The sequence below is a fragment of the Neltuma alba genome, unplaced genomic scaffold (genome assembly GCF_004799145.2).
Source record: "Neltuma alba isolate B1F8T4 unplaced genomic scaffold, ASM479914v2 tig00003023_pilon, whole genome shotgun sequence".
Lineage (NCBI taxonomy): Eukaryota > Viridiplantae > Streptophyta > Magnoliopsida > Fabales > Fabaceae > Neltuma > Neltuma alba.
This window is the reverse complement of record NW_021633110.1, coordinates 1-16,743: the sequence shown is the minus strand read 5'-3', so window position 1 is coordinate 16,743 and position 16,743 is coordinate 1. Positions and strand designations below refer to the sequence as shown.

At 32.5% G+C, this 16,743-nt stretch overlaps 1 protein-coding gene across 1 annotated transcript; it reads left to right on the top strand.

Moving 5' to 3' along the window:
- Positions 1–2,835: 2,835 nt before the first annotated feature.
- On the top strand, positions 2,836–6,126 carry LOC114740019 (uncharacterized). The gene is made up of 2 exons (XM_028928135.1): positions 2,836–3,369; positions 4,512–6,126. Exons 1-2 carry the CDS (start codon positions 3,002–3,004, stop codon positions 5,758–5,760), a joined length of 1,617 nt encoding a protein of 538 aa, XP_028783968.1. The 5' UTR covers positions 2,836–3,001; the 3' UTR covers positions 5,761–6,126.
- The last annotated feature ends 10,617 nt before the right edge of the window (positions 6,127–16,743 follow it).

Genomic DNA, 16,743 nt, shown 5'->3' with positions numbered 1-16,743 from the left:
AAACTTTCTTTTTTAATATAAGAGTTAGTTAATTATTCAATTTGGTCATACATATAAAACCTAACCCGCTTTATTTGTAATATTTATCTATTTTTTCTATAAATGATTCATAAACTGATTTACATGTTAAAGAGTTTCAATCAAAAAGTAGTTTTCATATACATAATTAATAGAGATATTTTAAAAAATATAATATATACTTATTATAAATAACTATTTAAATAATTTTTTTAACATGTGTGTTAGAAATATGGAATTCTAGGCATACTACCTGGTAACCTTTCACAAACTGACCAGACAACAAAATATGTTATGGAATGTGTTGCCTAAATTTTTTGTGATATGGGGCAAAACAAGCCTGCGGTTGAGCACCCAATGTTGCAACATTTGTCTCACGTCAATTAGCCCTTAGGAAAAAAAAAACATATAAATATTTATGTGAATCCATGACACAAGTTTACAACATCAAGGAGACACACATCATATATTATATGTAGTCCTTACATAAACGGAATCCTAAACAAATAATTATTAATAATTATAAAACAATAATATAACGATAATATTTTAAACGCTTGCTGTCTATTGGGAGTATTTTATTCAGTCATTGCCAGCCGGTGATGTTCCTACTGGGCTCTCAGGAGTAGACTGTCATCCGCTGAACGGATATTTTTAACCGTTACGTGCGTTAGCCTTTTTGGAATTTTTTGTTTGTTTGTTAGGTTTCAAGCTAGTACTCATTCAATTCTTAATATAAAATTTATTTAATTAATTTAATTAAATTAAAAAAATTAGGTAAGTTAGTTGGTTATAAAAAATATGACATATTTTTAAAAATATCATAATAATTTTTTTAATATCTTTTCTCCTTCTTCTACTTGATTTTTGTTGAGAAAATATCCTTAGCGATAATTTAAAAAAAATTAATAAATATGAAAAATAGTTTTTATATTTAAGACGAAAATCAACTCAATAATTAGGTCTTATATTAAAGACCAGATGAGTATTATTTAGTTATTTAATAATATGTTAAAATGTCAGTATAAGAGTATATCTAGCTTCTTACTTTTCTTTTTGTTGTCAATTTTCCTTTGTTTCCTTCCAAAGCATTATTAAGTTTTATCCTCGTTATTTATTATCATGTCTGTATTTTCCGAGAATCTGTAGTTTATTATAAAAAGCCAGAGACGTAACTCGGGAAACAATCAATTCATTAACTGTAAAGATCAATCAAATAAGTAAATATAATAAAGGAAGTGCAAATTTGATTATACAAGTGGGAGGATTCCTTAAATTAACTGGCTTTTTCCGAAGAATAAATATTTATTGTTTGGAAGTTATAGTTTTTTTATTTTAAATGTATACGATGCTTATTGGGTTTTTTTTTTTTTGGGTTTCTGAGGAGTTACATTTATTTTTTAAATCTATTAATTTTGTTTTGGAAGAAAAAATTGAAAAATTATAACTTACCGGGGTATTACTCAGCAAGTTATTATTTTAGGGTTAAAAGAAGTACGATGCTAAAAAACGTTGAGAAGTATAAACTGAAAAACTCCCTTGTATTTCTGGTCCAAAAAAAAAAATAGGCTCCCTTGTATAAATATAAAAAAATGGAAGCTCGGTTTATCCATCAAAGTTTCAGGAATCTATATATTACCCATCAAACTCATTTTAATAATTTATTATTTGTCCAAAAAATTATTTATAAACATTTTGGGCGAGCCCAAAAAAAAGTAGACATTTTGGTGCCCTTGTGATTCAAATGTGGTATCTTTCCGTTATGATAGTTTATATGTAAGCATGAAAAAAGAGGTCACACCCTTTATTCTCTTTCAAAGCACTATTATTTTTGACCCTCATGATTCAGCACGTTAACATCAATATGATGATGCATGCTAGTTGATGCATAATGATGTCAACTTTAGGATTAAAATTCCCAATTTTATTTCCTTTAGTTGCTTTACAATCACAAGAATAAATAAATACATACATACTTGTATTTCAAGTGAAAATTTATCATTTGGGTAAACCAGAAGAAGAAAGAAAAAATCCCACGTAGCACTCTATTTTGATGTTGTAAGTTTATATACTTACATGTGATACGGTCCACTTCGTGTCTAACGATCATAAGGCATGACATTTTTGGGTTATATGACCTCTGGTCATAATTATAAGAATCAGTTAATTAATTTGAAGAGATTAAAGCGTTGTCTTTTCTAAAATATCTTTATTAATCAAATGTATTTTTGAATATAAATTTATTTTTAAAGTTTAAAATTATAATAATATTGTCTCTCATTATTAAAAAATTAACGTTAATCGTTAAAATAATAATACTGATTGTTAATATTTTTATTTTTTAATAATAGATAACAATATTATTATAATTTTAAATTTTTAAGATAAATTTATACTAAAATATCTTTCATGTGTCTTATTTTTAAGTAAAAATTTTCAGGATAAACCTGGTTCATATGAAAAACATAAAACGTCGGATATTTTCACCTTGACCATTTTTTAAAAGCAAAAGGGGAAATCATTTTTAACCAACGAACCGTGGTAAACAGTGAAATATTGATTTCACGTGGAGGCTCCCGTACATAGAATTTGTAGATATGTCATATGGATGAACCCTTTTCCCCTCATAACGCCTCCGTCCGTCACCCTTAATAATATTATAAACCCAAAAGAGACACGGAGTGAGAGAATTACACCCAAAATACCTTTCATTTAACACCAACCCCCTTTCACGCCCTTGAAAGCTTCGTTAACCTCCCAGCTTTACCCCAGCTGTTCTGTGACTGTGAGCTCCCTCTCTCTCCTCTCTCTCTCTCTCTCTCTCTCTCTCTCTCGCCATACTCAGACCAGCCCTCCACTCTCTCTGTCTCTCTCTAACGTTTCTTAAACACCTCCAGTTTGTCTTCCTCACTCGCCATTTTCCTCACTTCTCTGTGTTTCACAGAGCAAGATCAGCAAGAGAAGGGCTTTTTTATTTTCCCAGATGAAGGAAGTTACTGTTGAGGCTGAAGGGTCTAAAGACACTTCAAAGCGAAGTGTTGGTAATGATGGAAACGCTAGAGGAAGAGGCAGCATGGGTTCTTCTTCGCCGGACATGCACAATACGGCCTTGAAGATTCTCAGAGCAAGGGAATCTTATAACGGCTACGACCAAGAACAAGAAAAGCCCGCCAAAATCGAACTCTTCGGCTGGTATTTGTACGAGTTTTGCACCTATTTTGTTCAGACCCTTCTCATTCCTGTTGTTTTCCCTCTCATCATCAGCCAGCTTCAGCAACTTCCTTCAGGATATGCTCAAGATTGGACCAAGAAGCACCCCGGATTTTCATGTTCCGACAAGGAGATCACTCTGTAAGTTGGTTTTTCTCTCCAGATTTGCCAAATTTGACAGACAGTTCCCTCTGTGTTTGTGGTTCTGTTTACTCTCTTTTGTTTTTCCAAGTGTTCTTTTTTGGTTTTTTGGTTTGTTCTGTTCTGCTTCCCTTGCATCTGAGAAATTGTCTGCAAATGCACGAAAAATACTTCAAAATTTTCAAAAGGGGTTTCAGAGGAAATGGGTACTGTAAATCTCAGTCTCAGAGCAGAAAGGAAAGTTTTTGAATTTGAAATCTGAGGAGAGGCGTGAGGACCGTGCATAGGGTTCCATCATGGTTCGCCATCATCAAAAGCAGTGTTCTTTTCTTTTCCCTTTCTTTTCTCTTTTTTCATATATATAAATATTTGCTTGTTTTTTCTGGGGCCTTGCAGCCATCTCCTTTTCATACTTAGCTCCCACTATACTCCACAATTAAAGATTCCTTTTTCAAGATAAAAATCAGTAACTCACGCACTTGCATCGAACTTCCTCCACATTTATTAACCACTCTCTCTTTGATGTGTATACAAGCTATGCTATCTCATGTGTCCTAAGCCAAACCTAGAGGGCAATTTTTTTTTTTTTTTTTAAAAAAGATAAAAAACACCTAGGGTCTTCCTAGGAAGTTCCAACATGTCTGTCGGATTCGGCCCCAAAAGTCGCCACATTTGAATTTTTTATATGCTTAGGATATGAGAGGTGGGATTATTTAACTATCTAGGTAGATATCTACTCCATTATTGTAGTGATCTGGTTTGAATATTTTACAGTGAGCTTACACGGAAGAGTTATACAACTGACAACGTGAATGAAACGGTCCCTCTGTATTATTTTGTTTTAATTTCCTCCTGCAAACTAGCCGTTTCACTGAGATTTAACTCTAATTTTTCGTTTTTTACGAATTACAACGTTAATTTAAGCTGTGGGTCTTAGGTAATTTTAAGTATCTATCATAGGAGTTGGCTGTAAAATTTATTGATAAACCTCACAGAAAACCAGAGCTCACTTTGTGCTTAGAATGTCATCTCCAGATTCTGCAACATATGCTTTTTAAAGTTTCTATTCAAATGGTAGTAGCATTAGTATTATGATTTATGAAGGTGTATATATATATTTGGGTTTTGTATGTTCATTGCAGTTATAGTAAGCTCACACTGAAAACCATAAGGACGAGTGGTTCAAGATTCTCCTCATTGGAATGGACATCTATAGGTTGGGCTACAGGTCTGGCACTGGCCGCTCCAATTCTGGGCTTCGTCTCCTTCCATCTTGACGGCCATTTTCCGGCCCTTATCACGGCAGCCGCCACCGGGGTTGGTGTTTTCTTCTGTCTCCCGGCCGGGTTCTTCAAGGTCTCCGCAATCTTCATCCCTTACATTGCATTCATCGTAGCTGCAAGCACAATCGCCATTGCCGCTCACACCCACCACCTTGGCCACATGATCCGTGCCTTCACCGGACCTTCCCTTAAGAAAACAGAATTCCACATCAGACAAGGAGTCTCCAACTGGCTCTCCCTCTGCGCCACCGCGGCCGGCAGCTTCGGTGCTGCCATGATGGCCGCCTTCACTTACCACATGCTCCGGGAACCTAAAGACCATGAGTTCATAAGCCTGTGGGTGGTATCCATCTTCAGTGGCCTCATATGGCTTGTGGGGATAATCCATGCAATCACAGCCCTTAACAGAACCTCAGATTCCATGATCTCAATCTCTTCAAAGTTCCATCCTTTTTCCATTTTCAAACACCCTCAAGGAATTGGAGCCATTGCTAGTGTCTTTCTCTCTTCATTCACCACCATGTGCATCTTCATCTCAGGAGTCATCTTCGTTGTTGGCGATCTATGCATCAAACCAATTCACTTGCTTGCTTTCTGGTTGATGTACTTCTGCTTCCCTCTGGTTTCTCTTCCTCTTCTTCAACCTCTTCAACAAATAATCAAAGCCAGTGCAGTGAAAATGCAAATCCTCGGATTCCTCCTCTCAATCCTGTCTTCCGGCTTCGCCTTCTATTTCTCTGATTCTCACTGGAAATGGAAGCATCTTTTGCTATTTGGAGCGATCCAATGCACATCAAATGGAATACTTTATGCATTTGGAAGAGTCCTGGTTCTAGACTGCGCACCATCCGGAAAAGAAGGAGCATTCTCAATCTGGTTCGCTTGGATCAGGGCTGCCGGGTTGTGCATAGGGTTCGCAGTTGGGTCAAGCGTTCCGGGTCGGATTCGAGCATCGTTCGGGGCCGCATTCGTTGCTGCATTGGTGGGCATAGGTGTTCTGCTTTTCGGAAATGTTAGTGATGTCGGAGGAGCTGAAACTGCAGGGCATGTGGTGGAGGATAAAAGTGAGAGAAGCTCGCATGTTTCCAAGGAAGCAATGCACGTTTGAAGAAGAAACTCCATGGATGAAGAAGAAGAAGAAGAAATGAAGGAATAAAAAGGTTTATTCTTTATTTGCAAATGACGATGAAGATGACGATGATGTTGCAATGCGAGGGTGGTGCAGGTGGAGGAGGATTAATATTATAAGGTTTCGTTTCCTGATGATTGATTTTAGATTGTACGTACTTAATTCGACAAATGTTGTTATTATGAAATTATTATGGTTTGTGTATGCTGAGGATTTTGGGTCAGGGTCTTGTGTTTGTTTATACATTATCATGTTTACACATTAATCATCTCACTAACGAGATTAGAGTGTGTTCTTTTTTAAATTTATTACTTTATTTAAGTAATTCGAATTTCATGCTTTGTATTTTGTATTCTTCACCGTTAACGTCCCAGCCTCTGAAGTCTCATCACCGCCCTATGGTGAGGATGGTAATTTTATATTATTTGTTTGGTTTTATTGACATAATCTTTTTCTTCTGGGTGGTAAAAAAGTTGGGAAAATTGTTAACAAAATTTTGTTGCACGTTCTGTTTGTCAAGAGTTACCTAAATACTCAGCTTATTAAACTAGTGTATCTTATTTTTAATCATGTATAATATGTTGGGTTAAGGTGTATTCAACATCTCGAAGTATTTTTTTTGGATGCATTCATGATCTTAAAATATTTTGTGGTATATCTAGCACCCTAAAATATTTTTTAGGGGTGTCCTGACATTCTGAAGTTTTTTTTTGTCTTGGTGCTAGAAGCATATAAAAAAATACTTCAGAGTGCTAGATGTATCACAAAATATTTTAGGATGCTGCATGCACTTGAGAAAATACTTCAGGGTGTTGGATGCACTTTAACCCTAATATGTTTTCATTTATATGCAAAATAAAATAACCTATCTTCGACTATGATTAAATATTTTTTTTCACATAATTAGAGATAAGTCATGCACAAATAAATGCAAGTTGGATCAACTTAAAATAGGTCATACATGTAACAAAATTTGAAGGACATGGAAAATTTTTCAACAATTTTCTGAGGAGATTTTAGTTTCAAGTTAATTTATCTTTTACAACTTAAACAGTTATAAATGAATCATAACAGCGCTAAAATTTTCATAAAAAATAGCTTTCTTCCTTACTTTTTGCCAACAATAGTTCCTCTTCCTTTCTGGTCGGTTATCTAGAAGGTAATGAGGAATTAGTTACGGGTCAAAAAATCGAGGGATTAGTAAAGTCTAATGTCCTCTATTTCTTTTTATATGTATAAAAGAAAAGAATTTCAAGCGAAACGGCTCCTATTAATTAAAAAACAAAAAGAAACTTTAAAAACGTCAAGTCGGGAACAAGTGGGTGAATCTGGAATTGCCCAGCATGAGTGGTCAGCATTGGTCCCTTTCTTTCTCCGACAATAATGACCCAGTTGACTTGGTCAACTGTGTCTTTTCTTCACTTTTCCTTCCTATTATAATTATATACGTCCATCCATGGTGAAATATGAATTGAGGTTGGTAAAAAAAAATATTAAATGAAAATATTACAATTCATAATATAAAATAAATTTTATATTTGAAATCAAAGGTTTCTGTCCCAAAAAAAAAAATCGAAGGTTGCAGTAGGATTTATCTTCAGTCTTCACTTCATTGTTAAGCTCATATCTTTTTTCCTCCTCATGTCTTGTTGGTTTGGATATTAACTCTCGGAAATTGTTTTTTTGGTCTTTCAATGTTTAATTCAATTATAAGCTTATTGGGTTTAGCCCTCCAACTTTTGACTCGACTATGATTAAACCCTTGATTTTTTTACATTTTATGTTATAGTCCTTTTTATTTACAACATAATCTTGTACGACAAAAATCCCCTTAAATTAAAATTCACTCAGCGCCACTTAAATTCTTTTTATAAAATTTAAATTAAAAGAAAAACAAAACAGGCCAGAGAGGACGGAAATTCTGCAATTTCCAGCAGTCATCCTTCATATTAACGCCCGCAGCTCGCGGGCGATCTTTTGATAATATCAACTACTACATACATAGTTTCAAATAATTAAATTATGTTTAATAAATTAACAATTAAAATCAGTTAAAAATAATAAATAGGTTAAAAATATATTTTTAAAATTTGTCCTTATTTATTAAGAGAATAAATGGGAGAGGCAATAAATGAAACAATAATTAAAAAGAATACATGGGGTAATATTAATGAGAGAAAGAGAGTACTAAATATAGTCAACTAAGAACAAAATAGAAAAAATAATAATAAATGTTAGATAAACTTGAAAATAAAGCTTATATTTTAACTTAGACTTCTCTCTAAAAATGAAACTTATATATAGTGCTGGACGGAGTATTAATTAAGCATTTAGCCTCAACTTTTGTAACTTGATTTAACATCATTATGTTGTGTTAACAATGATAAATTTAATGTTTTTTAAATTTTTTAAAAAAATAAATCATTCGGATTAGGTATATCCGTTTAATGCTGGCTATAGTACAAAAACGATATTAAAAAAAATATTATTCTCCTGTGCATTGTCTGGGTGGAGACTGATGGGAATCAAGACAAAATATAATCACTAAAGGTTGAATTATGTCTGAAGAATCCATGTTCCCTGCCCCTGCAAAAGCTGTTCCGCTTGGACTATCATCTAAAGCAATAAAGGGCCGCAGCAATTAATTAATGATAATCTTCTGTATTAAATCTCAATTAATTCCTTTTTGCTTGCTAGTCTCTCAGTGGGCCGGGCATATAAAGCAATGAGTTTTGTCCAGCTCATTTAGTAACAAGTAATCTGATCCACCAACAGGGGTTGGTCCAAGTGATAAGCGGCTTGGTACCGCTTAAGTGAGGTCTCGAGTTCGAGCCTCAGCGTATGCAGAAATCCTTGTTGGGAGACTTACCCACCATAGCCAGGTGCGCGACGCGGGTCGGATCCAGATGTAGTCAGAGCAAAGCTCTGGTGAACTAGGTGGGCAACGAAAAAAAAAAAAAGTAATCTGATCCTCCTAGCATGGATTAAAGCCATGTTATCACTGAGTTAAGTTATATTGGGAGTTTGTTTGATACGAGTGAAATTGAGAGAAGGGGAGGAAAATAAAAATGTTACTAATAAACTTGATTTAAAAAATAAAATATTAGGGTTAAAAGCTTTTAACTAAATCTGCTTAATCTTTTATCTTACATTTTTTTATTAAAATTTCATAACTTCACTTTTCTAATTTTTTAAATCGAACTTAGTAAAATTTTTCATCCTCTCTTCCCCTCCAATTCCCTCGTACTAAACGTAAAGTAAATCAATGCGAATCATTAATAAGCACCGAAGAAAATATCTGAACTTCACTCTTAAAAAAATATGAAAAATGAAGGCAGTTTCTTCGGTCCTTTCAAAATAACTAGATATTAAAAGTCATCTTTATTTTTTTTACTTTTTGTAGAGCCAGAAGAGGAAAAAACAAAAGTTAAAAAAAATCAATTAAACCACGAAAAAACTTTCATTGTTATCGTAGTTTTAGTATAAAGGATATTTAATTAACGATGATTGAATATGTAACTTCCTGATGAATAAATTGAGATGAATTCCTCCTTGTCAATACACTACCGGGGCACAGTAGTGACTCATGTAAGCATGTTTGTAACTTTTTATTCATATTCATGTATTCTTCCGATCCTAAATATAAGATTTTTTTATAGTGTAATTCTAAATATAAGACTTTTGTTATAGTGAAAAGTACACTATAAAAGAAATCTTATATTTAGAACTGGAGGGAGTAATGATTATTTTTAAGACATTGAAAAATAATTAACTTTCACGTGTTTGTCGGAGGCCATTTCCATTTCGCCAAAACAAAAAGAATACCATTAAGTTCCTGGGCTTTTAGACCAGCAACGTGTTATATTGGGCTTGAAGTAATTGCGTGGCCCAACTTCTCACTTGGATGCATTCTTGCATTGGGCCGCGAAAACGAGAGTCTTAAAACATTCTTCCCTTGACGCTTTTTTTTTATTTTTAAACTATATACAGGTACTTTTTTATTGGAAATAATCTTATTTGGAGCACTATTATGCACTAAATATTAACACGTATCTCGGTAAAGATTCAAACTTTAGTTTGTCAGGAACTTCCATCAGTATTTTCCCTGGACTTTAGTCTCTAGGTTTTAAACAATAAACATCGTTTGAATGCTTACTTGGAAATTTTAGACTTTTCGGCTCTCTTTTATCTGAACTCTGAAGTATTTGTTGAAATTAAAAAAAATATTGGATTTGTGCAGATTAATACAGACCAGATGATGCCGTAAATTCTCTTTATTTACGGTGGAAAATAATTGATCTTGAATGAGTTTTTACCATCCATTTAATCGAGCAATTTAAAATGTATTTTAAAATTATATTAAATAGATATAGCTTATCCTTCTTTTGACATTAAGACAATTATTTTAATTAAGAAAAAATGATACATAAATTATCTTGTGTTTTATATGATAAAACCACAGCGAACCACGTAAGCCCGGAAACAATTAAAAAAGACTTAAGGAGCATTAAGGTTAAGGCTCTCTTAACCTGATAGAGATTTGATTTAAATTTAAAGTGACTTAAGAATATTCTAAGTTAAAAAAAACTGAAGAAAAACAAAATAACAGCAAAAACTGAAGAAAAAAAAAGGAAGGTCAATATATTATGAATATAGCTTATTTAAAATGGAAATCGATAAGATTTAACTCTACAAGGCATTACGAATCTTTAGGCTTTAAAGTGGAATAAGCTGGACAAAGTTGAAAACTTCAATTAGGAGTTGGAGGAGGATCGAGTAGGATCAAAGGAGCAATAATTAAAAAAGTGTTTATAAATATTTGCACGCCAAAGCAACATAGTATTTGTTTATAGATTAGAGCCAGCCATGGCCCATGCCATACGTGTGTTCCATCGCGTTCGCAAATCACAGCCTGTAAACCCGACCCTAAGTAAACCACTTGAATTCCCACACGTAATTGCTTTCTGGAAAATTAATAATAAAAAAGAAGATTCTCAGATATGAATATGTCATATCAGGATCTCGAAATGGTTTAATTATGTTAGAGTGTTTGGGAATTATTTGAAGTTAAAATTTGTTGCAAAATGACTACACTAGCCACGCTGCCATAATTTATTACTTCTCTATGACATAATTATTGATTTTGATATTAAATATAATACATACTTATTATATTTATCTATTTTTTAAAATTATTTTTATTAATACTCTTTTTAAAAAGATAGACAATATGCAAAATTGGGAGGTCCTTTTTGTGTCATTCTCCGTTACCTTTTGTCCTCGCTTACCTACTCCTTCACTCTTCTCGCCGCTATTTTCTCACTCATTGAAACGCGGCTAGCTTTCCCTTTCTATGGTATGATTGAGAGATTTGTTTGAGAAGCAGTTAAAGAAAACGACTTTTTGCAAACCCAATTTTAGAAGTGTTTGGATGGAATCAAAACCATAATTTTAAAAGTGTTTTTACAGTATACAAAGTAAATATGTGGATGAATTTATTTCGATTTGTGAAAAATGTTTTTTTAGAAGTACTTCTGATGCTTCCCAAACACCCCCTTTCCTTTAAGTAACTTTAATTTTTGTAACATGAAATATTAACCCAAAAACCACACAGTGATGTTGCAGAGTTTTTTTCTTTCCTTTTTTTAAACACCCCACGATTAAGGAGGTGTTTAGATGGAAACCAAACCATGATTTTAAAAGTATTTTTACAGTCTACAAAGTAAATATGTGAAGGAGTTTACCTCGTTTTACGAAAAAGTACTTTTTAAAAGTGATTTTGAGGGTTGCTAAATACCCCTAATTGCAATTGTTCAGGAGTTTCTTGCAACCTATTTATAATTCGATTTCAGATTCCATGCGGCTTTAAACATTGTAATTCTATCTTGACTGACATCTCAGCCCTCCATTTTGTAGAATTCAAGAGAGCAACACTTTTTTTTTTAACATAATACAATTAAATAGACGTGCACACATAAACATTTTAACACATAATTACATTAACACTGATTTCATCTAAACATGACAAGTGGCATTTTTGTTAGAACAATTAGCTATTATCAAATGGCAGCACTTATATAAAACGAATGGCCGAAATCTTTAAAAAAATTCGATTTTAGTAGTTTATATTTTCGCACTTTTCAACCTTAAATCATACTTAGAAGAAAGCATCTGTCAACCCCGAATATGCTTGGATAAATCTTGGAAAAATAAATTGGAGGAAGATTAATCATTTTAAAAAAAGCTGTGTCAGGGAATTTTAGCCCGAACCATAATTTGGGAGAAATCTATTTTATTTTTCATCTTAAAATCTGTAAAGTACAAATCTCCAGAGATGATTTTATTTTATTTTTTCAAACCATCATTTCTTGACTCTTAGACCTGTTTAAACACTATGCATCCCTTGGCCATAACCCAAAAAAAAAGCCAAAAAAAAAAAAAAACTATGCATGTTGTGAAGAGGTCTCCAGACGACAGGGTCGCGCATTAATATCATAATATAAACATTTGGTTTGGTCTAAAACCAACAATTTCCTCGTAATATATTAGTAGTAGTATTATAGAAAACTTTTATTTGTCTCTTGTATACTACTTCGGTCCTTAATATAAGACTTTCTTTAATTTTTAGTTTGGTCTTAATTATAAGACTCCAATCTATTTTGTCTCTTATATCATGTATTTTTTCTACAGTAGTCTTTCTAATAATGATAGTTCTAGTCAATACGCTTGATTAATAAGGATATTTTAGAAAAGACAATACCTATTATTACAAATAAAACTTAACTTATTTTTTTATTCTGTATATATCACTAGAAGGCTCGAGACTTGCATTTGTCTCTTTAATAACCTGAATCCTTCCGTTGCCTCCAAGCTTTCTTAATAATGCTCATGTTGTTCTCAGCATCTGGTATTCCCATCTTCCTTTCTTCCTTCTTTTCTTCTTCTCTGTTTTTCCCCCTATATTAGCCTTTCACCTGTTTTAAGGATCATGTCCTTTTATAATGGGAAGACTTTTATTTTTGTCGGGTTTCGATCATCGTCTTCCCATGGAATCACCTTAGTTTTTTGGGGCTAAGTTCTTAAGAAGAACAAAATAGGAAAAGCGAGTGCTTTGAATTAATTAAAAGAAGATGTGCGAGAATATTTAACAATAAATTTTCATAAAAATATGAGATAATATTAAATACTATATATTTTTAATTCTTTAATGTACGTCAAGTTGATCATTTATCTAACAAACAAAAAAATAATCCGAAATTCTGGATGTACGAATTGTTTTTGTTACCCCCCACGAGAGGATAAGCATAGCCCAAGAGTCAAGATTTGTGGTCAGTATGGATGGATCATTTAGCGTCTTAATGACGATTGAATTATAGAGCCCAAAGAGAAAAAGCTACCTAATCAGCACAGAATCTGAACTAATCTCAAAATAGGTAAACCACACTCTCATGTACTCATGTGACCATCAATTGGCATTTCTACTGTTTACTTTTATTTATTGAGAAATTTAGTTAAAGGTCCCTATCTAAACACTTAAATAACGAAAAAAAAAATTGAGTAAGTGTAACTATAATTTATCATTTATAAGTGTAATTTTTCTTTAATTGTGTGTAATATATATTAATGATGCACAACAATCATTAATATAAAAATCATTTCCATACAATGGAAGATATATTACACAAAATGAAAGTAAAGTTGCAGTCACGGATCTAGTTATGTGCTTAAATTTAAGGTTTTTTAATCAATTAAATTTTTAAATAGATATTTTTTATTCCAAATTTCTCTTATTTATTTCTATTTCTTTGTTTAAAAAATAATATTTTTTTTGATGTCATGTGTCCACTTTAAAAAAACTATGCTCGCGAAAAAGAGCAAAAGAATGAGTCTTTTCAAAATAGTAAAAGGCACTTGCCAAGGTGGTTTGCCATTCAGCCAGCAGTTTTCCAACGAATCTTGGAAAAAGCGATTTTTTCAGATGATACTACTATAATATACAACAAATGGTGCAAAAATGATAATTGCTAATCATCTATATTCATGCATCTATAATTTTTGGCCCAAAAAAATATCCATACGTACTATGTAATACTACTTCCTATCCTTAATATAAGATCCTGTTTGATTTTTATTTTGATCCTAAATATAAGACTCTAATCCACTTTGTCTCTGATATTTATTTAATTTTTTTCAAAATAGTCCTTCTAATAATTATAGTTTTAGTTAGTATACTTGATAAGTAGGGATATTTTAGGAAAGACAAGACTTATTTAGGATAAATAACTAACTCAACTTACTTTTTTGATCTTCTCAAATTAGTCAACTGTCTTTTATAATTAAGAATGGAGGTAGTATAAAACTTTAAAAAGACGCACACGCGGGGAATCTATACTAGTTAAATTATATAGCATTTAGCCGGCAAAAAAAAAATTATATAGCTTTTAAACTAAGAATTAAATTTTTTTTGCTACTACACATAGATATAATAGGAATTCAAGTCTTAATTTGCTAAAAAAATTAGTTCCTTCCATTAGACTTAACAATCTTTAGTAATTAAGAATTGAAATTCTTAAATTGATGTCTTGTTAAGTTTTTGGACTGGGCTAATTTTGAGTTTATGCCAACTAAATTTTTAATTAAAAAAGGTTAATCAATATGTTATTTTTTTTGGTTACAAAAAATTATTTTTTTAGTTTAATAGACCGATGAGAATATAAATAATAAGGAACACTATAAAGTAAAAAAAAAAGTTATTAAAGGGAAGGCAAGAAAAAATCAACATTTTAGTTATAAATTATACACTCCATAGGTATTAATATTGATATTAATTTCAATATCAGCATAAAATATAGACAAGACAAATTCAACACCGCAGTCGTAAATAATACAGGAGGCATAGTAGTATTCGTAAGAACATTAAATTAAGATGAGTCAAATTACCGTCATTTTTCCTTCACTCCTAAAGTTGGCAGAACATAATTAAAAATGTTGCAATAAATAGGTCACATTCCCTGTACGCTGACATGCTCTGCTTTGCCAATTATTCAAAAAAAATTTAATTAAATTACTGATCTTAGCTATTAATAAATGCAATGAATTAGACGGCAAAAGTAATAAATACAGCGAATAAAATCGATAAACCAATAAGTACACTTTTCAACAAGTAATGTGAATTCTAAAGTGAATTATCCAAGCGAGTATTTCATACTTAAATAAAAATAATTCATTTTTTTCTAACTTTTGTGGGTGACTTTTCTAAGTGGTAAGTCACAATGCAAAGCCAATCCGTTACCCGTCAATATGGCGATTTTTTGCCATCACATTACCCCCACGTTTCTCGCCGCGTGAAAAGAAAACATATTGAAAAGTCACTTTCTTTTTTTATTTATTCTTTTAATGCAAGACAGAGACATAGACATAGACAATCAAGTGAACAATATCAGACAAAACACAGCCTTCCGCGGGGACCAAATTTACGTTCCTCTAACACTGAAAAAATTTCCGTAAAAAAAAAAACACTGAAAAAATTTCATCATCATCATCATCATTAGGAAAATCGTTAGAAAAGTATTAAAAATAAAAAAAATTGTAAACAGGGACTTATTATAATACTACCTTCGGTTCTAATTATAAGAGTCAGTTGATTAATTTGAGTAGATTGAGGAAATAAGTTGAGTTAGTTATTTATCTTAAATAGGTGTTGTCTTTTCTAAAATATCCTTGTTAATCAAGTGTATTAACTGGAACTATCATTGTTAAAAGGGCTATTTTGGAAAAAAATATAAATATGAGAGACAAAGTGGATTGGAGTCTTATATTTAGGACCAAAATAAAAATCAAACATGATCTTATATTAAGGACCGAAAGTAGTACTACCTCCGGTCCTAATTATAAGAGCCAGTTGACTAATTTGAGGAGATTAAGGAAGTAAGTTGAGTTAGTTATTTGTCCTAATAGGTGTTTTTTTTCGTAAAATATCCTTACTAATCAGTGTATTGACTAGAACTATTATTGTTAGAAGGGTTACTTTGAAAAAAAATATATAAATATGAGAGACAAAATGGATTATGATTTTATATTTAGGACTAAAATAAAATTAAACATGATCTTATATTAAAACCGGAGATAGTATTACTCTTTCCATTCCTAGTATAATGGTCCTATGTTTTAATAACAATTGACGAGTGAGCGGCAGCCATTATAAATGGGGTCTTTGTATGTAATTTTTTAGGGTCTTTTTGCGTGATTTTATCAGAATCAAATTACTTATTTTTAAGAAATCACATAAATATTTTTTTTATAGCACAAGACGTAACTATTCCTCACATGAGCCACATCATTGCTTTCTCCCTCAAAGTCTCTTCTCTCCCTGGCACATGCAAGCCTCGCCTCCTATTGCTCTCCAAGTCAGTATCAAACAAATCCAAGTTCAATTTTTTCATAGTATTTATTACTGTGGAGTCCAAACAGCTAAGAACCCACCTTTTCCCTGTAATAACATTTCGGTTTTGCTGCAAACTCTGTTATTCTTCGTGTTCTCTTCTCTTCTCTATCTTCTCTTCCTTGTCCTTCTTCCAGATATTCCTCGGTCTGCTTTCTTCTCTTCTCTCTCGTTTCTACAATGGCTACTCTGGCGGACATTGGAGTCTCTGCTCTCATCAATATTCTCAGTGCTTTTGCGTTCTTGCTTGCTTTTGCTCTGCTCAGGATTCAGCCCATCAATGACAGAGTCTACTTTCCCAAATGGTATATCTGTGGAGGAAGAAGCAGTCCAGGAGCTCTCGTAATTTTGTGGGGAAATTTGTGAATCTCAACGTCTGGACTTATCTCTCGTTCTTGAACTGGATGCCTCAGGCCATGAGAATGAGCGAGTCCGAGATTATCTCCCATGCTGGCCTTGACTCTGCTGTTTTTCTCAGAATTTATACTTTGGGGTTGCTCTCTTTTAGCTCTTGTGTATAT